The following is a 26252-nucleotide window of genomic DNA, read 5'->3' on the forward strand; positions in this document are numbered from 1 at the left end:
GCAATCTGAGGCACAGGGTCCTTCGAGGGGGTCCTAGCTAAATGGAAGAACATGCTTGAATGTGGAAATAATCAGAATAAGATCACAGGTTTCTTTTTACGTACACCGTTCAAAGACTGTTAAACAAGGCGGATAAAACGATAGCAACCATAACTGTATATCTTACATTTTGTGGACATTAACGCATGAAGGTTTGAGCAGCAATCTGAGGCACAGGGACTTGGAGGGGGTCCACAGGGACCCAGCTAAACAGAAGAACATGCTTGAATCCGCTTAAATGTTGTGGAAATAATCAGAATAAGATCACAGGTTTCTCTTTACTTACACTGTTCGAAGACTGTTAAACGAGGCTGATAAAACAATAGCAACCAAAACTGTATATCTTTTAACACGTGAAGGTTTGAGCAGCAATCTGGGGCACAGGGTCCTTGGAGGGGGTCCACAGCTAAATCCACTTAATGTCGAAATAAAAGGAATAAGACACAAAGATCACACGTTTCACTGTACAAAGACTGTTCAACAAGACTGATAAAAACAGCAACGTATTCACCATGTTGTGGACATCAACACGTGAAGGTTTGCAGCTTTAACTGAGTCTATTTTGGGGTCTTAAGTCATGAAAATGTCTGAGATGTGCTCCTCTGTTGCCCAGAGCGTTTCTGCTTTTCACACGGCTCAGTCTCCAGCTGCAGGTTAGTGGAAGAAAAAGTTCAGCAAAGCACAGCTTAAATGTGCCATGAATGTCAATTACAGACCGTATTGATGTCGAACCTTGAAGACAGAGTGTGTCTTTGTGTAACCATCAGCGTGTTACACACATTATAGAGACACTTGGTGTGAATTTAAAGTCAGGCGAGATGGTATAGGACAGTAAAAAACGATATTTAACGGTGTGTGAAAGCTAAACAAACTCAAATCTTGAGTGCATTTATTTTCCTTTCTGGCTCAGAGTGCTGTGAATGATCGAGGCTAAAGTGTCCAGAGTGTACTGAAGCAGGTGCACATAAGCCAAGGCAACAAGACCGGCCTTTCACTGCCAACATGGACGGATGGGTGTACTTTTAGCCCTTGTATAGTAGGTGTGGGGGAGGGTGGGTGATAAAAGCACACCCAGAGTCCTCTTTCCAATGATCCTCAGCTGAGGGAGACTCGAAAAGGAGTTTGTATTGAAGGAAATACTCAATAAAAGAAATGGTACACATTCACAGAAAGCAAATGTATGAAGAGGTGCAGAATCCAGACAGTTTCTTTAGATAACTGGAGCAGGAAAATCACTGAAATAAATCCCAGCTGCCCACATGAAGTCAGTCGGGGCACATAGCGCAGACATGGCGTAGGTGTAGTGCTGGAAAATCTCTTCCTGTGGATCTCCATTCAGTTGCACTGAACAGGTTATTTGAGACAAACCGCTTGGGGGAAACTGTTCAGTTACTATGCAGGAACTCCTCAAGGTTGTTCACCTTGGTTGAATCGCCGCCTCCTTTCTGCCGCTATGTTTTGGCTGTTTGGCATGTAGTGAGACGCAATGGTATGAAAACAAAGTCCAGATAGATGCAAGACTTGTCAGCAGGTCTGCGTATGAGTTGGTGATTCACAGAGTTTTGAGGAACATGATTGCATCAAAGATATTCGTGTTTTGTACAGAGTTGCGTGATGTTGAAACTTTTACAGTTTAACGGTCTTTTTCAGTGTCATTGCAGTGAGTCCTGATGCATATTTTTTTCCCCACAGTAGCCCCGGTAGTGGAGTTAACCTGTTAGGGCCTACTGTAGGTGTACGGTACCTGTTGCACTTGCACATGCAAATGTCTAAAAAATACCGGCCCTGGTTTCTTACAAAACACTGTTTCCGAAGTGTGAGCAATCTCTGAAACACCAGGAAAGAGACAAACAACAAAAATTTAATAAGGAATGTTGTGATTACATGTTATGCACCTTTAGACCGCCATGTCACGGAGATGCCTTCTTGCATTTTTATGCTGATACTGATTTTTGAGTTTTTGTAAATATCAGAAAATGGAAAATCTGTCAATCAACAGAAGAGTTTTGTAAACACACAGAGAGTTAAATATCAACTCAACTCATTAAAGGAACAGTGTGTAACATTTCGGGGATCTATTAGCAGAAATGGAATATAATATTCCTAACTATGTTTTCATTAGTGTATAATCAGCTGAAACTAAGATTCGTTGTGTTTTCGTTAGCTTAGAATGAGCCTTTCATATCTACATAGAGAGTTGGTCCGCTTCACGGAGTCCGCCATGTTTCTACAGTAGCCCAGAAAGGAAAAACCAAACACTGGCTCTAGAGAGAGATTTTCACGTTATACGTTACCTGAAGATCACCGTAGTTCTCTGGCACAGCGGTAACATGAGCTGCAGAGTGCAAAACCGTGGTACCGCCAGCTGCCGTCTGACTTCCGTTGCTCCTAAAGTAGTGTTATTATGGTGAGGATGACCTCTGAGTGAGACGAACGGCGTTACTAGAGCTGTATAACTAGAGCTGAAATGATTAGTTAATTGACAGAAAATTAATTAGTAACAATTTTGATAGTTAATTGATAATTTTAGTCATGTTTTAAACAAAAATGCACAAGAAAAAAATGTATTCCAGCATGTCAAATGTGAATATTTGACGGTTTTCTCAGACTTCTACGATAGAAACATGAATATCATTATATTTTGGACTTTTTGTTGGATAAAACAAGCTATTTGAAGATGTCACCTTGGGCTCTGGGAACATTTTCTGACATTACATTGACCAAACAATGAATCAATCAAGAAAATAATCGGCAAATTCATTGATTATGAAAATAATCGTTAGCTGCAGCTCCACATGTAACAAGTAAACAGAAATGCATTATTAGGGCTACGCTTCAATAAAGGAATACACACTGATTAATTTAGGGCTATCCTCGACCAAAGAAATTCTTAGTCGACTAACACTTTATCATATGATTTTATTACACGGCTTTGTTGAAACTTGATTCTGATTGGTTAATCACGGCGTTCTACGGTCTGTTATTTCTTTATGGCAGACCGTTGCTATGTATAACAGACCGTTGCTATGGACGCAGTTCGGATGTCGGACTTTGGTGGTCCGTTTTTGTGTCAGATTATTGATTTCTTCAGTAAGTAACCATGTAATAAGTGGGATACTGTACAGCTAGCGGGTCATTGTTGTGAGAAAAAAAAACCTTCAGGGTGACGCAAGACCCCTTCTGCTTCACGTCGTCCGGTTGGGGTTTATTTCACAACAATGACCGTCTAGATGTACATTATCCCTTACTTGTCGACTAATCGATTTGTTGATTTAATCGACAGATTTGTGAAACTGAGTTTCTCCACAAAGAATCACACAGAAGCACCACTTTAAATCTTGTGTTTACCAGAGATGTGCTCATAAGTTTATTGGAATTAAGTCATTCATGAAAAAAGCATAAAAAACAACTAATCGGCGAAAGAAATCTTAGTCGACTTAGTTCAAAATGACCGATAAGTCGACTAATTGTCTAAGACGGGGCAGCCCTAGATTCATTTGTAATCAACAAATGTATCATCCACTTATAAAAACAGGGCAATAAAACAGACGTTATTGATTTGATACTGATAAACTGTGCCTAAATTTCAAAGCACATGTATGTACAGAGGAGCGAACTGTCTCTTCCCTGATTGACGTACCTATTTTTGCCTCCGCATTACTTCGGTAAAGTCTCTAGCGATGCACATCAAAAGATTTCTTGAACAAATTTAACAAATTGAGCTGGCAGTTGCCAGTCAAACAGTCTGTTTGCTGGAGGAGTTTTACTGTTGTGGGACGGTCTAATTGGTGTCAGATCACAACATAAGCCGTCATCGAGTCCTTCAGGAAAACCCGCCCACACACACACACACACACACACACACACACACACACACACACACACACACACACACACACACACTCACACACAGATAGACAAACCCTGTGATGTTCACGTGTGTTCAACGTTGGGGAGCAAAGTGGGCTGAGGAGCCTCGCTGAGCCGCACAGATGTTCCTTTTATAATGTGTCATCATGACATCACCGGTGCTGCAGGAAGTGGAGCTTTAGAGCCGAGGCTTCCTTCACATGAGGCTGCAGAAAGCCGTCCTGTTAGGGGAGGCTCATAAACCTGCCATGGGGGTGTGGGCCTGAGAGTTTAATTATGCTGGAGGCCGGCCTGCAGCGTGTGTGTGTGTGTGTGTCTTTAACCAGCTGCTGCCCTCCACCTCTGCCCTCAGGAACAGAAGCCCGGTGCTCTGAGGTCACACATTGCTAATGTCCTGAAGCTCTATGTTTTCATGCTTTTTAATGGGCTCTTTAGAGACGGTGGCGTCATCCCACTGGGCTTATCTGCATCACCAAATGCCTTGTTATTAACGGAAGATGCTGTGTGCATTCTGTGGAAAACAAGCTCCCAGTTACAGTCTCGGAGTCGTTTCAGCCTTCACGATTGTGATAATACATGCTGCTGAGGCAACATAGATGAGCGGTTTCACCATCACTTATGAGCCGAGTTATTAATTGCAATGCAGACTGTGAGTTTGTAAATTTCCTCCTCACAGCTGGGTCTTTCCCTGCGTGCATTCATGTACACAGGAAAAATAGCCGCCGCTCTAAAAAAGACCATCTATTCCACTACCTTCCTCTCCTCAGTGCCAGCCAGGCTCCCTTTCAAGAGGTGTGGAGTGACTGTTGTATGAGAGCGGATGTTCATGTCGAAGGAAACACGTTAAACGGTCCTTTTAAACAAGCAACACAGAGCGCTCTGTTCAGAGGAGTGACCTTTTGAATCGGGTGGAGTAACTTTTGGAAAAATGTTTGGGCCCAAAACGCCTTTTCCACGTATTATCTGATCTTTGAATGCATTTGTAAAAAGTGTTGTTTCATAGCGTGGGAGGATGTGTGTTTGTGTGAAACGCACTGGTGGTGGGGCTTTCGGTTTCAAGTGCTTATTTTTGATCGTGCATGTCGAACCATGAAGGGAGTTGTGTGCTTTTCGAGGAAATGGGCACGTATTTTGAACTAGTCTCACCTTCCTTTAGCCTGATACCATCCAAGTACACAAGAAATACTGATATTAAAGCCCAGTTAGTTATGTTTTGATCATATTAATTGCAGTAGGGGTGTCGCGATATACCGGTACTGAGGATAACCGTGATATTTAAAAATTAAATAGTGATATCATGTTAATAATACACATATAATGATATTGTGTAAATAAACCAGCGCCTCTTAAATCATTTTATACTGTTACGGTTACAGACTCAAACCACCTTAGAGGAGATCTGACTGCTCGTATTTGTTGCCCCCCGTTTTAAGTGATGTCACCGTGTTCCCAGATCTCAGCAATTACTTTGACAAGTACAATTTTATTCATAACTGATAGCCAGGGCTGTGAATATAAGACCCAAGTTGTTATGGGCCGTGGTTTTCCTTGAAAGACACCTGGAAGAGTCTGGCAGGAAATGTGAGAGGGTAGAAGGAATGAAGTGTTCGGCCTGACTGACCGTCTGGGTCGGCTGACCAAGGTCTCTCGCTGAAGGGGGGGGGGGGGGGGAGTTGGTCATTTTTCAGCAGAAGGCAGGAAATGGGCAGAGTAGGGTGTGCCAAGACAGGAAGCCTGACTGAGCGCCTGTACCCCTCCTCCCCACCACCAGCACCACCACTACCTCCACCCCCAGTGCGTCAGCCACAATGACCATGCCTCCACCGACGCACCTCAGCGTTACAGTGCTGCTGCATTCACAGACAGACGTGCATGTTTCTGTTTTCATTCCTCCCTCGCTGTATACCCGTGCTGTGAAAACATCTCCTTCAAACAACTGGATTTATTCAGATTTCCCACCAAAACCCAAGTTTTTACAAAGTTACATTTGAACACGTCATGATAATGTTGAAGTTTAACTTTGCCCAATACTCATTTTTACTGATTGAACACACCATAATGTAAATCAATGCAACCTCAGATTAACTCTCGTCCTGCCGATTTCAACACTGATTTGTTGTTCACAATGTAGCATTATCAGGGAAAAAATAGGGGGCGTCGATAATGAGTTTACTTCCTTTGCTGCCTTTCGGATTTTAGGCGCTGTTAATATCGAGTACCGTCACGTTTTCAGAATTTTGGCATCGGTTCTGGTGACATCCCTAATCTCCATGTCTTCATCAGGGCAAGTGCTTGACAAAAGAGAACGTTGGGGTTTGTAATGGCATCAAATAGAGCACTGATTAAACATCCTGTAGGTTTAAATTTGGACTAATGCTATAGATGGAGCTTACTGATGTGTTTTAGGGTTGTAGGTACTGCGCTTTATGTCCTTTTTTCCTCAGTGTTTGTGCAACATTTGTGCATGCCTGTGCTTTTTCTTACAAGTTCACTGGGGAAATACGGTTCAGTGTAGTTCCCAAGGTCTAAATAAAAGCTGCAACCAGCTAGCTTTGTTTTGGTTTCTCTTTTTGGGCCGTGTGGGTGAAAACACACAAATGCCCATCACCATTTCCCAGTGCCCAAGGCGATCCCTTCACATAACTTGTTTATTTCAAACCTATTGAATTTACAATGATCTAAATCAGAGAAAAGCAGCAAATCCTCACATTCGAGGCGCTGGAACCAGTGAGTGTTTGGTATTTTTTGCTTGAAAAATGACTGAAATGATTAATACAAAAATAGTTGCCCTTTAATTTTGTGTCAACTGTCTAATCAATTAGTGGACTGATCATTTCAGCTCTCACAAAAACTGAAGATAAATCAAGGATCAAAATATTGCAAAAACTGCAGTACCTAACCCTTGACTTCACTTTATGATTAAATACTTGCATTTGACATAAAGTGTGCAGGGTTTTTATCTTTCTTGATAAGAAGAGCCAGTCAGAAAAGATGATCTGATAAATGTGTGAAGCTGAAAAGACAGCACAGTGTATCATGGGCGCTCCCGGCTCTGTGTCCTCCTCCCTCTAGACCTAAATGGCTGGGATCATATAATCACTGTACTGTAACTCAGATTAATCACCCCACTCCCATACTAAATCATCGGGGTCACACAAGGATATCTCCTCCGCCTCCTCCACCAAGAGAATTTGAATCCACTTTGAAGAACAAGTGTTTCCGCATCTACTCCCTTTCATTTGGCCCTGGTGAGGTTTTCATTTTCTCATGATTGAACACAACTCGCTGTCTTTTCCCTGCTACCACCATGGGGTGACCATGATACGATGACTTATCTGCAGGACTAACGTGGAAATCGAATTGCCAAGGCATGCATTAGTCACACGCTCTTGCGAATCGGTCAGAGGAGTCGGGGTGGGGAAGTGAGTCAATGAGCGAAGGGCTGTTTCATTTAGCAGGCAGAAGATGCTTCTCTCTCTGGGCTCTGAGCACTGACCCTTCAGTGGACACAGCCAGGCTACGATCAGCATATCAATGCCCTGCTTTCTACTGAAGGGCTGATTGGAGCCTGCCAGGCTTAACTTAACATGCTTTCAACACTGTATCAATAACACTTTGTTCAAAAGCAAAGCTGTGGAGAGAAAAAAAAGATGTTTCTGTAGATACCAAGATGCAAAAAAGAGTTTTGTGTTCAGCTGAGTAATTGATTGAATCCTTAATATAACTGGTGGGAATAGTGTAGAAAATGAGGGAAAAGATGAAAGGAGGGCATGAGGGAGGAAGTTCAGGAGTTGAGGTTTCTGTCCACATTTTAAGGAGGACTCCCTGAGGGCTGATCTTTGCTCTTCCTCCTCATAATCACCTCCTTCTCACCTCCGATTTAATTCCTCGTCGTTTCACTCCGTCAGCTGGTCTGCGTGGCCGCGCTGCGAGGAGCTAATAGGTCATTGATGCATCGATGCCAGCAGCCAATGCCAGGAGTCCCAGGCAGCTGGCACTCCCATTCAACCCAAACACAAAGTACAAAGTCTCACTGTGGGCTAATTGGGTCATCCTCATGTGGGAACCAGTTGCACTGGGAGTTTCTCAATCATCCCTTGATTTTTGTGGGTGTGAGTGACGGAGAGGAAAGGGGAAGCAAAATGACAGGACGTTGAAAAACATTAAAGTGATGAAAATTGCTCTTCTTGCGATTTAAATGTCACTTTAACATCCAACAAACAGCTGATGTCAATAGGTTAAAGCCTCATTTTTTTCTGTGTGACTCTTGTACTGATGACAACACAAGATAATGTCATGTTTGTGGATAGATTAACAACTAGTACAGGGACAGGAAATGACACAAAAGTCATTTCCCTTTTTTTGCTAATGCAAGGCAGATGTGGCCAGAGTGTAAACAACATTTTTTGACTGCCCTAGGGCCTATACACTGAATGTGATTTTGGAAATATAACCTCTGATAGAGAGTCAGTGCAGCCCTTCAGCACTGAAAAAGGCTCTGGCTAGCTTTACGTGCTAGTTGTGGAAATGAAGCTAGTGTTGCAATAATTGCACCATGCTAAATGTGGGCCTCTACACCATCAACAAACTTATTAACAGTGAGAATGAAACTGAACAATAAGAGGAACCAGCTCTAGAATATGCTGTTTTATGGGTTTATGATACTTGTTGATTTATAAAAAGACTGCAGTGTTTGTTTCATGCTTGGAAAGCTCAGCATAACCAAATGAACTGTGATAGTTCATTCGTGACCTCAGAAATACTGGTGTGACAAACGTATCTGAACTCAAGGTCCACTTACTAGTTTTGTTCTATAGCTTTCAACCTCATCTCATGGTCCAAGTTCCATACTTAGCTCACATGATTAGGTTGAAAGCGTGTGGACCTTGAGTTAAGTCTTTTCAGTTCATTCAGTTTAATTTAATTCAAAATTCATTTTTGAGGTTTTCAAACACAAAACTAATCCATTCACACTGGAGCTGCAACGATTAATCGATTAGTTGTCAACTATTAAATTAATCACCAACTATTTTGATGAGCGATTAATTCGTTTGAGTAATTTTTTAAAGAAAAAAGTAAGAATTCTCTGATTCCAGCTTCTTAAATGTGAATATTTTCTGGTTTCTTTACTCCTCTATGACCGTAAACTGAATATCTTTGAGAAATAAGACATTTGAGGACGTCATCTTGGGCTTTGGGAAACACTGATTGACATTTTTCACCATTTTGTGACATTTTATAGACCAAACTACGAATCGATTAATTGAGAAAATAATCAACAATGAAAATAATCGTTAGTTGCAGCCCTAATTCACACCCATAAAAAATATGATAATAAACAATGTCCAACACCACAAAGGCACATTGTGTCAAAAACTGCAAAAAGTGCAGGTGCATTTATCGATCTATACATCAAGTAAATAACCGTTAACAAGTCTTATTTACCTCGCACGGCAGCTGGATTCTCGCAATGTCACGAGATCACATAACACACGAAAATCCATCTTGTCAGACTTCAAGTAATGCGTTTGTGTCCAAAACACAGTGGCTCGGACCAGTCAGCGTCCTGTGAGGAGGCTACGGGCATGGCTTATGCGTGTGTGAGACGCAACACGGAGAGGCGACTGTTCGTTCTAAACAACAATGGCGGCTCCTGGAGAGGTTAACGTAGCTGCAATAGCATCAGTTACATCACAACTGGAGAGTATTTCTTCATTGAAAGAACAGCAAAGGCACTGAAGGCTTTTCTCGATGGAAAGATGTTTTCGCTCTTCTTCTCCCGACTGGCTTCAGCAAGAGTTTGATTGACAGATGATTCATCCAATCACCTGCCAAGTATCTTTTTGAAAGTACCTGACCTTTTCCAAACAGTTTCCAATCACTGCTTCTCAGATGGTTCTGTGAAACAAGCCATCTGGCAGGTCAGGTTAAAGTCTGGAATAAAACCAAACTTACTTTACTGTTTGTTTTACATACAGGCAATCTGAAATGCAGTCCTGGCAGCATTAGCTTAAAGTTGTCATAAAGGATGAGGATGTGTGATGTCATTGATAATATTTTATGTTCGGTATTAAGCTGTGTACGGGATCTCTGTGTTTTGACAACAATTTTAGAGATTAACATCCCCTCGCAATTAGTTCTTGTCAGTGTCAATACTGCTTATACTGCAACGCTGTTGTTTCATGTGTTCTTACCAGCTATGAAGATGCGATAAGAAAGTAAATGTGAGATTGTTGACAAACTCTGTAGTTGATTTGTAAACAGGAAGCGTAACATCTCACAAAGTGGCAGATGCTCAAATTTGACTCAGTGACCTTTCTCTTGTGGTCTAGATCAGAGGAAACAGACTGTAGGTTTGACCGCAGTCTTATATTTCATCTCTCTGCTGCACAGCGTGGACAGGACGGTGTAAACCCCCCGCTGTGTTTGACCTTTACTGTACCGGCACACACACACTTGGCTCTAGTTGTGTGCTGATGCAACAGGACAGGTGTTGCACTTGTAGCTCCAGTCAGTGCTCATGTTCAATCAACATCGTTGTGCATGTTTAAAGACGGGAGTGGAAGCGTGGTCAGCCATCATGTTGACGGCACGCTGCGGTGTCTCCTCCTCATCATCGGCGGGATTACGAGCCGAGCACAGACGGGTGGATGATGTTGAAACAGCATCTCTACATTCCTCCTCCTGCCCTCACTTTGCTTTAGTGAACCACTCCTGTGACTTAATCACACTCGTAAATTAGATTTCTGCGGACACAAAACTCGTGTTTGCCAACTTGTTGGAGCTGGTGATGATACGTCATTCAGATGTGATGCGAGGAGGATGATGCAGTCTATTGTCCGCTGTTGTTCAGATAAGACAGGAGCTGTATTTTGGAACCAGACTGTTTTTCTCTAATCCCAGTTTAGTTTTTTGTTTTTTTGAGCTGTGTATTTGAAGGGATTATGTTCATAAATAAAATATTCTCTGGACATTTTTAGATCCAAAAGAGTCGGCGACACCTGGTAGCATATTTAAAGATACATACGGGTGCAGATTAGAGTTGCAACGATTAATTGATTAGTTGTCAACTTTTAAATTAATCACCAACTAATCGGTTAATAGGTTTGAGTAATTTTTTAATGGGAAAAAAAGTCAAAATTCTATGATTCCAGCTTCTTAAATGTGAATATTTTCTGGTTTCTTTACTCCTCTATGACAGTAAACTGAATATCTTTGAGTTGGGGACAAAACAAGACATTTTAGGACGTCATCTTGGGCTTTGGGAAACACTGATCGACATTTTTCATAATTTTCTGATATTATATAGACCAAGCATATGAGCGATCAATTGAGAAAATAATCAACAGATTCATTGACAATGAAAATAATCGTTAGTTGCAGCCCTTGTGCAGATGTTCTGGTTCAGAGATTTAAATAATGATTTTAGCAGCAGTGTGTGTTGGTTTTTTTGATAACTTCCAATGCTCCCAAGTTCTTCCTCTTCTTCTCTCCTTCATCCTGCTTCCTTCCCTCCCCACCCCTCCTGACTCGCTCCTCCTCCTCCTCCTTCTCCAATGATTCATCACGGTGAACTTCCAGTCCTGACAGCTCACATACTGGAAGAGGAGGAGCAGACTCAGGACATCTGTGGGAAGTGAGATTATGAAACAGGCCTCCCGTCCTCTGCTGACCCCCAGACACCACACTCCCGGTTCATGATTACCATACCATACAAACCATAGCGACAAAATACATGTTTGCTCTATTTTTTTTTTAGCTTCAGCATTTTGAGTTGAGGGGATGAGATGTATGGTTTGATTTTCCTCTCATGTGCAACGTGATATGTCAGCCAGATGTCGCTCCAGAACACCTTGTTTTGAAAAGCATCTGAAACGGCTTAAACACTAAAAAACAATGTGGCCCTGGAATTTATAGCAGGAACATTTTTCATATTTATTTCATCATGCAGCTTTCCTGTTTGGCTGCCTAAAATAACCTCTATGGGACATAAAGATTGGAAAACAAGTACAGGGTATTTAGCCACGCTAGCAGCATGGCTCTATGGATGTCAGCGTCTGTCAGTCGGTCGGCCCACCACTTTGGTCCCGGCTGAAATATCTCAACAACTATTGGATGGATCGCCATGACATTTTGTACAAACATTCATGTTCCCCAGAGAATGAATCCTACCGACTTTGGTGATCCTCCGACTTTTACTCCAGTCCCTCCATGAGGATAACAGTTGTGGTTTTTAGTGAAATATCTCAACAACTATTTGATGGATTGCCAATAAATGTGAAGGTCCCCAGATGATGAATCCTCTTGGGGAGGATGCATATGTGGAAAAAATGTTGTATGAAGCAATTTGAGGCTCCAGAGGGAGTTGTGTGAAATCTGATAAATGAAATCAAGTGATGTTAGTTGAGTCAGCGTGAAGGCTACAAGTTTGAAAATAAAAACATCTGGAGGTGTGGAGTTAGGAAGAAGTGACCCTACCAGACCTCTGTAGCTCCTCATCTCTGCTTGAGGCCAGCAGCTCCAGGCTACATTAGCCGCTACCAGCACAACACTCCTGAATCTCCACACAAATTAGCGGCGGTCGAGTTGCATTGTGGGTTATGTAGGCACCAGGTTTTGATAAGGAAGAAGAATGTGTGGAATAAAAAAGACAATCTCTCCGTTTTTATAACTGTCCACTGTGAGTCTGACAATGTTGTAGGAGTGCAATGCTAAATAGGAGTACTCCTTTTAACTTTTCATCTCGCGCCATCATTAGGTCAGAATTTAAATTTGTTGAATACCAGGGGTGTAAGAGAATATCAAAAATATCGAGTCAATATTATGTTTTGTGATACTGTATTGATTCTCAGAAACATTTTTAATGAATAGTTTACATGCAAAAGATTAACTCAGTCAATACTTAATTCAATTTGCAGAGATATGCACCCTCTCAAAGTAGTGCTATGATGTTGGATGTTACAGGGACTGATAAATGTAAATACTGATCCCACTGTTCCGATTGCATAAAAAAGTGAACTTTTTTTAACTCAGATTTAATGCATATGGTGGTGTGTAATTTGACTATGACATTTTGCCTAAAATTAGATTTAAGAAATCACAATATATCACCTTGCTTACAGTATCATAATATATTGAATCATAACCCCTGTATCATGATACGTATCGTATTGCCAGATTCTTGCCGATACACAGCTCTATTGAATACTTTGATCTTTGTCCAAATACCTGCAAAATGACATTCCCATCAGCTGCAAAGCAAATGTTAGTATGCTTTCTTAAAATTGTTCAACATGGTAATAATCTCATCTGCATCCTCACAGAGCTGCTAGCATGGCTCCTTAAGTATTTTTTTGATATATGATATACCAGACAGTTTACCTTTCTTTCTATCAAATGAATAAACTTCACCACTAAAGCTCACTGAGGGGAATCACTGTCAACACTACCAACTCTGCAGCAGCTAACACTACCATCAAAACTACTAGTGGCTGTATTTCAGCCTGTTAATATCAATCACTAGTACTACCACAATAACTTTATAAAAGTCATGATTGCTGTATAACTGTTCATATCAGTATGAATCCTTAACTGTGTCTGTCTGCAGGATGCATGTATAACTCAAAAGTCTTGAGTGTTTCTGTAAGACGAGTTAGATGATCCTTTAATTTGAGCTGAAGTCGGAGGGGGGTTCATTTTTAGCCTGGCCAACATTCCTCGGTAGATTTCAGAGCACAGGCGGATACTCCCCTGATCATCCACACGTGGGTAACTGTTAGTGCTATCTCATTTAGTCTGTACAGTCCTCCTAACTCATTCCTCGGAAATATGAATGCAGGCTTCCGGCTAGGAAATGGCTCAGGTCTGTTTGTTTCAGTGATTGCTTTCTGTCCACACTCTCTGTAGAGACAATATACACGATGGTTTCCATTCTTTTCTATTTTATGATCCCAAATCCTACAATTCAGCCGGAATAAGGAGTTGCGATGTTGTTGCAATGGAAGAGAAATCACCCCGCCCTCTTTGATACACATGCTCCGTCGCTTCTTGCTAATTTAAGGTAGAGACTGTGTTCTGTGATGACATATGTGTCATCTTCATGAGACAGATGTTTGCCTCTGTAGAGCTCCTCAAAAGCAGAGAGGAGCCTCTCAGCTGCCGCCTTGAATACTAACTCTGCAGAAAATAGGTCAATCACGCTTTTACTAAAAAACACTGCTGCTTCCAGTTCCTCAAGGCGGTTAGAAAAGGAAAAAAGCAACTTTCTGAAAGGTGGAAAGGTGTCAACATTCAAAATGAAACACTTCTTAGATATTTTTCTTCTGTAAGCGGTGTGAAAAAAAGCTGATTTGTGTTCTCCGTTTCTCTCCTCTGTTCCCCTCTGCCCTTCCTTTCCTCCTCTTCACAGGCTGTCAGCATCAATAAGGCCATCAACACACAGGAGGTCGCTGTCAAAGAGAAGCATGCCAGGAATATCCTCATATTGTCTCTGTGTGTGTGAGGAGAAGAAGTGTGTTTATCCTGATTTCCGTGTGTATGTGTATGAGTGGAGCTGTTCCTCTATGGCTGCAGGGTTACGTTAGTACAAGATCAAAACAACAAACTTAGTGTAACCCCATCATCTACATGCGGTCTTGCTGCAGAGCTAATTTAGTCATGTGTGAAACAAAACACAAAGCTGCACAGAGTCCCAGTGAGAGCAGGAACTAAATATAAAATATATCTAGGGCTCATTAGTTTTGGTTTTTAACTTTGGGAAATAATTTGGGTTGGTTTTGAATATTAAAAAAACATGCAATTTGGCTTTTAAAAATACCATCTGCAGTGCAAACACTTTAGTTTAATCCTATTTTTACTTAGGAGTACAGACTCTTGCACATCAGCAGCAGCTCATTTGTGTTTCTTGAGTTGATTTTCAATTACAAAAAACATTATCTGAGTTGTCAACATTGTAAGAAGGCTTAATTTAAACTGTGGTAATCAAGAGAAACAGCTACTTTTGGCCATAAAAGTCCAATAACAACAGTTTAAACTGATTATAAAGACATGTTTTCTGTATGAAGATTGGTGGAGATTGAAACAAAGAAATAGATAAAAAGGATTATTATTAAAGCTACTACGAGGAACTTTAATTTTGAATTGATTTTGGCGGCCACTGTGGACAAAAGCAGTAGTGTTTCCGAGCTCCAAAGTCCCTTTAGAAAACCTAATTTTACTGCAGCAGGGTCTGACAGTCTGTCCCGCTTAGTCCTGGTTCTGGTTCTTCCGTGCCTTCCTTCCCTCCAGCGGGCCCAGTAATACGGCCTGGGCCTCCAGCAGTGTGATGCCGGTGTTGGTTCCCAGCGGGGACCGGCAGAGCAGCCAGGCAAAGCACGGCTCCTTGCCAGAGGAAGAGCTGCTGCTGCCGGGCGCGAAGCTCTCCGACTCCCACCAGAACTCCGACTGCAGGTCGAAGGCGGCAGCGAAGCCAGATCTGGGTCTGGCCGCTGCCGGAGGCTCCACTGGAGTTTCTGGTGAACCTGCAAGATTTCGTCTGATTTTGCGCAGGATCTGACCTGGTGGCACCGATAACAAGTATTAAGAATAACTATACAGAAATAGACAATGTTCTCGCTGACAGTCTCGTTTGCTCGTATAGGTCATATAGAGGCATCAGTATTAAATTGAAACTGTTTCATAACCAGATAAAAGTTCCTCACAGTAACTTTAAGTATATCAGAGTGACAGAGAATAAAAAGACAAGATGATAAAATGTAAAATTGGTCATGAGCCAGACGAATGCCACACAGAAAATGTCATGCACTATAATAACCCAGTGATCCTTGACCGGCCCCGTCACCCTGCATCTTGGGGACCCATCATGAGAAAGGCGCCCACACCTTCTGGGCAGCCGTCAACCGGCTTCCTCTCTCCAGCAACGCGGTGCTCTGCTGGAAGTTCTGCCACGTCTTCCACAAGCTGCTGCGAGACGGCCATCCAAACGTACGTAAAGATGACAAACACCATCACCATTTTCTCACTCATAATATATCCTAGAACTCATATCTGACTCTTGTGTGTTTACCACAGACACTCTAGCTAATGATTCATTCTTCAGTTTCCATCACATCTCATCTACATTTAGTCAATCATACCTGTTGACTCATGTTTTATTAACTCTTTCCCCATCTGGTTCCCCCTCCTCTCTGTCTCTGCTGTCCCTCCAGGTGATAAAGGACTCCATGAGGAACAAAGCTGATTTAACTGATATGAGCAGGATGTGGGTAAGGACACAGAGATTATTATATTAATGTGGTCACATCACAGCATAGAGTCACAAGGAGAAGGATCTTATGCCGTAGTTGATCTTCTCTACTGGCGACTTTTGAATATTAAAAGATTAAAGGGTTTTCCCATGTTTTTGTGTCTAAGTGACAAATAGGGACAACAATTTTTTGCTCAAAATTAATCTAAATTGCTCGTTTTACACAAACATCCTGTGTTCACTATTTGGGTTAATTGTACAGTTTATCAGTTGTTCTGTACTGTTATTGTTATGCATTGAATATAATATGAAATAACCATAAAATGTGTCACTTAGTCAGGGGTCGTCAGTTTGCTCAATGATAGAGAAGGGGTCCCTTAAGGTACTGTATTACTGAACCAGCTCCTGTTAAAATGTCGCCAGGAACGACGACATTTATTAATCCTGTCCGAGCAGGACAGGAGCTGGAAAACACCTTTTCTGACATCATGATTTAAGTGTAGAAAGAAGTGCAACACGTAGCAGCAGTTTGTGTTGATTAGAAATCCTTAAAAATAAGGAGAATTGTAATTAAGGAAGCTTGTATTTTGTTTATTAGCATCATCAGAGTACAGCCACCAACTGTCCTCCTTGATATCAGATTACATGATTTGTTTCTTGTCAGCCTGCTGCTGTCGGAGTGACAGACATTTTTGGCCTGTGATGGACAATGCCGTGTAAAAACATGCCAAGTGTGACCATCAGTGCTCACAACACATTGCCTGCTTGTGGTTAACAGATAGTAGTATTGCTAGTGTGTAGCTTCTCTGCTGGGGAATCCCTGCTCTCACGTGTTTCTCACATCAGAGCTAAAAATTGAACGTGGTTTCTGTATAGATTAATGGTGATAACATTTGCATTGATCTAACAGAGCACAAGTCTCTTCACAGTATTGATGCAGACACCTCTGATGAAATCCACAAGGTTTATTGTGTAAACCTGTACTGACTTCCCTCCTCTAAGCCTCAAACAAACAAAAACAGTCTTATTAAGCAACGTTGGGGTGGAGAGCCTGTTCTGCTCTGTATTCCTGGATGTTTTTTTATAATCCATTTATGCTGAAGTCACTAGGCAAGAGGATACAGGAAGTTTGGTCTCTGTCAGCGGGGTTGTGGCCTCTCTTTCCTGTTGTGTCATCGCCACCCGCACTCTCAGGCTCAAGGAAAGAGGAAGTGAGAAGCAATCGGTCAAATAGCTACTCGTATTCAACTTTGTCCACACTCGGGGACAATTTCCCACAGAGTGAACTGAACTGAATGATTGTGGATGTGGGCAGCGGAGGAGAGAATATTTTGGCTGCTGTGGTATAATTCAGCCCCGCAGCTTCAAAGTGCTCAGTCTCTGCTCACTATTTTCATGTTTATTGTGTGCTGCCTTCAGCCAAAGTGCCACAACGAATTTCCTCAAAACGCCAAATGATTCCTGAGTTTTCTTTAACCAGCAAACCTGCAGGAGGAGGAAATATTATTTCCTTACCTTTGATCGTGTCTCTCCTCCTCCTCCCCCTCTTTTTTTCCCCCCAGGGTCACCTGAGCGAAGGCTATGGGAAGCTGTGCAGCATCTACCTCAAACTGCTCATCACCAAAATGGAGTTCCACATCAAAGTGAGTCCTGGTCTATAAAATCCAGCGCAAGTCTCCCTCATCACTCATTATCTTTTGTCTCAGGCTCTCGTTTTAGTGCCAGCGTGTCTCCGCGGGAGGCCGGCTTCACTGGCTCTTACACTAATGGCCTCTCAAGAATCTGTAATGTAGCCTTTTTATGAGACGGCACAGCGGAGCGGCGCGGGGACAGTGAGGCCGTGTTGATGCTATCACAGGAAGACGTGGTTAGATGTTGCTGAAGGATTCTAACCCAAGGGTCAGGGTGGTCCTAGAGGGCAGTTTGCCAAGACGTAACATGAGAATCAAAGACGTAATGTGACACTTTGGCAGATGAAACCGTTGATCAACTGTTATTTGACACCTTTGTACCCTGTATTTGCTAAATTTGTCGCTTATACATCAACATGCAGGTTGATCTATGAGCCTCACGTAATGTCTAAGATAACCACTGAGCTCACAGTTCTGTCCTAACACAATAGATAAAGGTCAATTAATCAACAATCAGCACCTGTAAACACAGTCTCATGTTAACTTTTAACAAAGCAAAGAGCTGGTGAACTAAAGAGAATATCTGCTTGGAGCATTTTTACTTACTAGATAATCACTATCTACTGCATATGTGCTTATTTTGATAGAAATATGGTGCATTAAAGGGATAGTTTGGGTGTTTTATGAAGTGGGGTTGTATGAGGTACTTATCCATAGTCAGTGTATTACCTACAGTAGATGACGGTCGGCACGCCCCCAGCTTGGAGAAGCAGACAGGAGTTGCCGCACAGAACCAAAACAATGTACTGCTGTGGACGGGGCCGGCAGGGCCCATTGAAATATTTAAGCATTATTTTCTAAACTGAATGATTGCAGCTGGATCTTTTTTGTCTCTTTGGAGTCTTCACACCTGCCCACCATTAAACTGTAAATAATTCTTGACAGCAGAGAAACAAGAACGGTTTTCACAGATTTTAGTGCTGCAGTTTTATGTAAATCAGGCGTAACAGCCTGTTTGATTCAGAGCCAGGGTTTTGTTTTGAATGGCTTCAACTAGCGAGACACAGCAGTTCAAAGTCCAAACAATACATTTACCTGTAGGATTCAAAGACTTGCCAGCCAGCAGTGCTGTAGGAAATATTCAGATCCTTTACTTGAAGCTGCTCTAATCAATATTTTTTTAATATTAACGATGGATCACATGACTTGTGTGTTGCTCATAGTGACGAAGCCACAGAGAATCATCACCCAACTCTGCAGCTCCCCTCTGCTTTACTGAGCTTCATAAAGACTTTTTCAGCAAATCGTTTTTTTTGTTTTTTAATTATGCACAATTATTTGGATATAAGATAGATACAATAGGAGAAAACAGTAATTTCAGTGCAGGAGAGGAAAGAAGCCTGGAAGGCTTATTCAGAGACTTCTTCAAAAGCGAAACAAAACAACAAACAAAGAACACATAACACAAAAAATATCTAACTCACAAGCAAGCATAAACAGTAGTAAAAGAAAAGAAAGAGAAAAAACAAACAAACAAAACAAAACTAGAGTAAGATATGTACAACCAAACGGAGGCATCTTGCCATGAGGTTCAAGATGAAATGAGAAATTTTGCTCCCTATGTAGACATGAAGGGCTCATTCTAAGCTAACAAAACACAACTTCTTAGATTCAGGTGATTATTAACTAATGAAAACATAGTGATGAATATTATATTCCATTTCTGCTATATCCCCTGAAATGTTACACACTGTTCCTTTCAGTACAGTACTTGAGTAAATGTACTTATATCAACATGTTAATGGTTATAAACATCAGATTGTGCCTGTAAACAACGGTCACGTGTTCGTCTCAGATGGACGTCAGGACGCTGAACCTCCTCCTGTCGTCTTCTCTTTCAGAACCCCCGTTTCCCCGGCAACCTGCAGATGTCAAACAGACAGCTCGAGGAGGCGGGGGAGAACGACGTCAACAACTTGTGAGTGTGGCGTGCTGCTGCTGCCTTTTGTTATTGTTTTTGTGGTTATTGCCGGCCAGGCCCCAGGATCCAGATATTAATGAGCTCCAGTGTTACGTCTCCAACCGTGTTGACCAAAGTGTGAAATTAAATTTTACTGCATGAATACATTAATCATAAATGAATGCTCCAGAGCCACAAGAACGTATTCATCGTGATGATTTTAGAGGTGTTGTTCAGCACAAGTTAGTAGGGAAAAAAACTGTTTAGAAATTCAAATGGTGTTTTGAATTTTGATTAATTTGAGAGTCATAATTGCATTTCATTCTCTCATCAAAGCTTATTCTCCACACTGTCGTGAAATCACAAGGCCTAGAAGGAGATGGAGTAAAAAAAATGGAGAGCAAAGGTTTCATTAAATTCCTTTCATCAGTGGTTCTGCATTTTTTAGACTCCCTCCAAGCGGTTAAGTTCTGAGGCTGCTACAGTTACCTGCTTTAATAACTACTATGCCAGTGGTTTTTGGCTTCTCACCCTTTTAAAACAAGCGAATGTCCAACAGCGGTTACGGCTTTAACGAGATGTGAGCGGTTCAACCAGAGATGTGATTTTTCCTTCTCAGATTGTTTAATAGTTTAGATTTTCAGAGGCCTGAAGAGGTAAAAGTATCTAATGTTTCACAAAGAAAAGGAAAAAGTTTGAGAAAAGATGGAAAAAATAATAACTTTGTGTAGATGTATTCCCAGGTTGGGACTAGTGCTGTGACAATATTGATTTTCACTACCTGATTATCTTGGCCAAAAGAATTCACGATAAAGATATTATCACAATATCTATAATTTTTTTTTTTTTTTAAATGCTGTAAGTCAAAATAATCTTTGCTTTGTTTATTGTGCGTTTTCTTTCTTTTTTGGCAAATGAATTACACCCAAAATATGAGTGTAGGGAGGTGGACAGAGAGTCTGTAACCATAACTTTATATATAAAATGATATAAGAGGCGCAGGATTATTTAAATGATATTATCATATGGTATTATTAACATAATAGCAATATTTAATTTTTAAATATCCCGGTTATAGTTAGTACCCGTATATTGCGACAACCATAGTCGGAACCCACTGTACTATAAAGTTACAGGTGTGCGTTATGCATTATTTGGGTATTTTACCACAGCTTTGACCATGACTCTGTGAAATTATCTAGTATTTTAAAGTAATGGTAAAACACTCATCTGCAAAAAACGGAAGAATCTGAGCAGGATCATTTTATTTGAAGCAATAGTGGTGTTGGCATATGAAATAAAGGAATTACATCTATGTGATTGCTTGATCCGGATTTACAACTGACACTATGAAACGTGTGTGTGTTTGCTGAAATAATGTAAAAACATTCACCTCTCTCTCTGTATCTCGCCTCTTATAGCTTCCAGCTGACAGTAGAGATGTTTGACTACCTGGAGTGTGAGCTCAACCTCTTCCTGGGTGGTAAGTTATTCTGGCCTGACTGCTCACAATGTAACACACACATACACTCACACACACACACACCGAGCCCCCAGGAAGTGCGCCGGTCGTCGATCCCAACTTTCGTAGTGGCCAAATGGCGGTGCTGCAACTTCCGTGTCAGTCACGTGATACATTGGGCCCAAAAAGACTTTTTCCCATAGACTTACATTTTGAAAGAGAGATCTGTAACTCAGCAGATAATTTTTTTTGAGGTGAATCAACTTCCCAGTACGAACACCTAAATAGCCCTTATTTAAAAAATTCAGTTTTTAAAGTTGTAAAATGAACTAATAGCCGAATCCAGAGTTATTTCCCTTCCTCCGTTCATGTGAATGAGACCCAGACTGAGGCTGGAGCGCAAGCCGTGACGACGGCAAGACGTTGGGACCTTGTGACCGAGTCATGTGACCGAGCGGACGCTACTGCGCATGTTCCATGTGCCCAAGATCCGGGTACTTTTCCAGACGGAAGTCGAGCCATTTAGGCTTCATGCGCCACTGAGCAACTTTCTTAGGAATGAACGGGGGCCCCGCCTCCAACACTGTATCCCGTTCTCTTAAGACATCCATGACACACACACACAGATTGATGATGCACTTTGACAGACAGGAAGACGCAGTCTGACTGATAGGTGCACTGTGCGTAATGGTGCACAGAAATAGACACTGACAGCTATTAGTGGTTAGATACTGGACGTCGCCCTGCTGTTGTCTGAGTGAGTCATCCTGGGTTAAAGTCTCTTAAAGTATGGACGGGACTAAAAATAGACGGCCAGGAGCTCAGTGCTGGGAAAGCTGTGCGCTCCCATTCATAAATGAACAGGAGGAAATTACATTCTTGTTTCTATGTATGATGCTCTTCATTCTGCGTCCTGATGATCATATTATCTTCTCCTCCTCCTCCTCCTCCTCCTCTTCGTCCTCTCCAGAGAAACCATATCTCTGTTAGTATTCAGGACAAACTTTTCCTATTTTCTACAAGTTTGATGCTGTGATCTGATATTCGTCTAAATACACACAAAAACATAGTACTGTCCAGAGGTGTGGACACGACTCACATGACTTGACTCTGGATTTATCTGTCTTGACTTGGGACTTGACTTGGGATTAGACACAGGACTTGTCTGGCTTGACTTTGGACTTGACTCGGGACTTGTCTGTCTTGACTTGGGACTTGACTCGGGACTTGTCTGTCTTGACGCGGGACTTGTTTGTCTTGACTTGGGTCTTGACTTGGGACTTGAGTGCAAAGACTTGAGACTTAGTTTTGACTTGCAAAACAATGACTTGGTCCCTCTGGGTGTCACCTCACACCCAAGTCCCAGAGCCCTCGTCAGCTTCCTCCTGTGGTCTGTGGTGTATTTTAGAAGCATCACGTCATCCAGGGGCCTGAAGTGTCCCTGTGTGTGTGTGTTGTGTGTTTGTCTGGGGGTGTGTGTGTGTGTGTGTGTGTGTGTGTGTGTGTGTGTGTGTGTGTGTGTGTGTGTGTGTTTTCTAGCTGTGCAGGAAACCACACCTCGGCAGTGTACAGAGTGTCTCCAGGCCTCGGGGCTGGAGTGAGCTGGGTGGCAGCAGGGAAATGAAAGAGGGGCGTAATGATGGAGGCAGACAATCCTGGTAGTGTTCAGGTTGCTGCTCCACTTTAAACCTTCTTCCTGCCCTTTTTTCAATAAGCAACAGCGAGCTGTGTGCTGCTTTCAAACATTTTATTAGTTAATTTTAGTAGAACAACATGATTAATTTATGACTGATGAGCCTCGTGCAGAACTAACAGTAATAATCGCTGATGTGTGTGTTTGTGATGATACCTGATGGGCTCACAAGACTCTGTGTGGGGCGTATATTGAATTGGTGAATACATCTATTGATCGGGTTTGTGTTTCTCTCTCCCCTCGCCAGTATTCAGCTCTCTAGACATGTCCCGGTCGGTGTCAGTGACGGCAGCGGGACAGTGTCGCCTGGCGCCCCTCATCCAAGTCATCCTGGACAGCAGCCACCTGTACGACTACACCGTCAAGCTGCTGTTTAAGCTGCACTCCTGTGAGTGACGCACACCCCTGTTGGTCAAACTGCACAACTACAGGCTCACTAGAAGTAGTACCACAGTAAAGGTTGCTCAGTGCTGGTCGAGATATAAATATTGTGCTTCTAAAGTGAGATGCCACATATTGTGATTATTCATATACAACACAGGGCAGGTAGTCATTGTTTATGAACTTTATTCCAAAGCTATATATCAGTGGTCATGAGTTGAGTAAAATTAACTTGTTAACAAGTGCAAATAAAAAAACTAAAAAAAACTCGTCAATCAAATCAGTATTTTTATCCCAAATCTCTCTCACTCTTTTGTGTAAAGTTTGCTTATACGGGTTTTCCAAGTTGGATTCACCAAACTGTCTTACTGTAGCTGCACAAATTTGTCGTAAAAGCGCTCGTTTCAACCTGATGAATGTCACCTGTTCATGAGGGAGGTGCATGTTAATACATAATCAATTCACCCTAAACTGATAAATACGGTTCCCATTCATTTGTGGACAAGTTTCATTCAGAAAAATGTCACCTGAGAGTAAAAAAGCAAAATTTCACAGAGCAGAGCTTCAAGTCCTGCTATTAGAAATCATATATATACATATATATATATATATGTATATATACATACATTTTAAATTTATTTTTAGATAAATAGGTAATTAAAGACTAAAAGCACAAAAACAGTAGGGACAAATAAAATAAAAATATTAATGTTATAAATGATATATAATTAATTAATAATTTATACTGTATATACAGATATGTTTATTATCAATTAATTAATTTTCTCTACAAAAGGTCACAAAGTAGTGAAAAACAAATATCCAGAGCCCAACGTGATGTCCTTAAATTGTTTGTTTTATCTGACCAACAGTCCGAAACTGACTGTTCGGCACAAGACCTGAGATTTTGGCTTAAAAAATTAGGGAAACTATTAATCGATTATCAGGATACATGCTGGTTGATTTTTTTTGATCGTTGGAGCTCCAGTCAGTAGTTGTATTTTGGGAATACAAGCATCAATTATGCAGTGCTCTACTGTGACAGAGTGGAGGTTAAATATGCCAAAAAAATCACAAAAAATACTAAATTGGGAAGCCATGATGATGATAATATGATGGAGAGAATATTCATTTTGCAGTAGCCTGAGTTTGTTTTAGTTATATTTTAAGTTTAATTGATTTAAACCTAAAAAGACTGTCCGTATATGACTTGTACGTCTCATGAATTACGTTTGTGGAAAATTTTAAACACAAGAAAATTGTCGAATGCAACAAATTCTCTTGAATCACTCAAAACACGCCACTTCACACATCTGTTCGTATGAGTGTTTTTTTGCATGAGATTTATGAGAGCAGCGTTGGCTTCAGTCGCTGAGTTTCCAGCTTTACCTTTAGCTCCTGCGGCACAGAAATAATGTGTGTAAATACTTAAAATGCGTGACACTTTTCTTCAAAGATGACATGCTCCCCTCTGAGTTAAAGAATTCTTCAGACCCTTTGGCTCCTGAAACTTTCCAAAGCCTCGCTGGATAAACTCATAAATGCATGCAATTCAGTTTCAACCAGCCTTTTCTTAGTTTCTGAAAAGAAGATGTTTGGGAGATTTTAAGGCTTTCACCTCCCAGCTTTGATGCATTCATGCACAAAATCCCATCATCCACATGTGCACTCAAATATTATATAAATGTAGACACAGAATACCTGGACGGTTCTGATGTCCCAGCAGCACTGACGTGTTTGTGTTGTGTGTGTGCTTGCAGGCCTTCCAGCAGACACTCTCCAGGGCCACAGAGATCGCTTCCAGGAACAGTTTAAGAAGTATGAAGTTCACTTGCAGTCGCAGGAAATGCAGCCGGTCACGGTTTCACTCCACTCGCTGACTGAGTGTGACCCCGAGGACTGAGCTCTTAGTACCGTGTTGAATGAATTTACAATGTCAATGTCTATTCCTTCGTCTGTCCTTATCTCTCTCCGCCTCTGTTTCAGGTTAAAGAGTCTGTTCTATCGCTCCAGTAACTTGCAGTATTTCAAGAGGCTGATTCAGATCCCACAGTTGCCTGAGGTAACGACCGCCCTCACTAAGTCGTACATTTTACACATTTTAACCACACCTAAGCCTCGAGTTCGCCCACGGATGTTCTTTCAGGTGTTTGCCACGTGATTAAAGAGGAGCTATTATGCTTATTTTCAGGTGCACACTTGTATTCAGGATTTCTATTAGATCATATTTACATGCTTTAATGTTCAAAAAACGTTTTACTTTTCTCATACCGGCTGTGCTGCAGCACCTCTTTTCCCCCTCTGTCTGAAACGCTCTGTTTGAGCTCCAAAAAGCCCAGTCTGCTCTGATTGGTCAGCTGGCCCACTCTGTTGTGATTGGTCCACTGAACCAAACTTTTCGGACTCTCCTCCAGCTCCGATCTAACTAGCTTTGTTTGAGGGCGTGCCGAACTAGCCGTTATGCAAATGTGTTACTTGGTGACATCACCATGTTACAGAAGAAAAGGCGGGACTTCAAGCGAGGTGTTTCAGGCCGTTCAGGAGCAGTGTTTCTGTGGGGGAGAGTAAATCCCTTTGGCGCGGACTTTCGGCGTTGTAACTTTGCAGACTATATAACACACTAAAGGAAAGGGAAAAAGCCCAAAAGCATAATATGTCCTCTTTAATTAATTTCCCATGAAAAAGCTCTGCTGCCTTTTGATAGTTCATCTTTATATACCAGTTGTTTATAGACTCTAAAACAAATCTTGATTATATCTTATGTATGTATGTTTACCAACCCCCCTTCATTTTACTGTCATGCTTCGGCATATATACGCTCCTACATATGATATAAATAGAAATGATAAAAGAGACATGTAGGCCGCCTTCACAATATGTACTTTCACACTCTGTCCTATATTTGGTCATATCTATTAGAGGTTGTAACTCATATCCATCACTAACAGGAAGTGACAAAAAACATGCCCTGC

At 41.6% G+C, this 26252-nt stretch overlaps 1 protein-coding gene across 2 annotated transcripts in view; it reads left to right on the top strand.

The window, feature by feature from the left end:
• hip1 (huntingtin interacting protein 1) overlaps positions 1 to 26252 on the top strand; it is a 59728-nt gene that overhangs the window by 12257 nt on the left and 21219 nt on the right. For both annotated transcript variants that reach the window (XM_074641788.1, XM_074641789.1), the window contains exons 2-10: positions 14318 to 14381; positions 15749 to 15891; positions 16116 to 16172; positions 17716 to 17796; positions 19686 to 19762; positions 21166 to 21227; positions 23147 to 23287; positions 25041 to 25098; positions 25267 to 25342. In XM_074641788.1, coding sequence (XP_074497889.1) covers positions 14318 to 14381; positions 15749 to 15891; positions 16116 to 16172; positions 17716 to 17796; positions 19686 to 19762; positions 21166 to 21227; positions 23147 to 23287; positions 25041 to 25098; positions 25267 to 25342 — 759 coding nt within the window. The remainder of the gene's footprint in view (positions 1 to 14317; positions 14382 to 15748; positions 15892 to 16115; positions 16173 to 17715; positions 17797 to 19685; positions 19763 to 21165; positions 21228 to 23146; positions 23288 to 25040; positions 25099 to 25266; positions 25343 to 26252) is intronic.

This window comes from Sebastes fasciatus, chromosome 7 (assembly GCF_043250625.1).
Source record: "Sebastes fasciatus isolate fSebFas1 chromosome 7, fSebFas1.pri, whole genome shotgun sequence".
NCBI lineage: Eukaryota > Metazoa > Chordata > Actinopteri > Perciformes > Sebastidae > Sebastes > Sebastes fasciatus.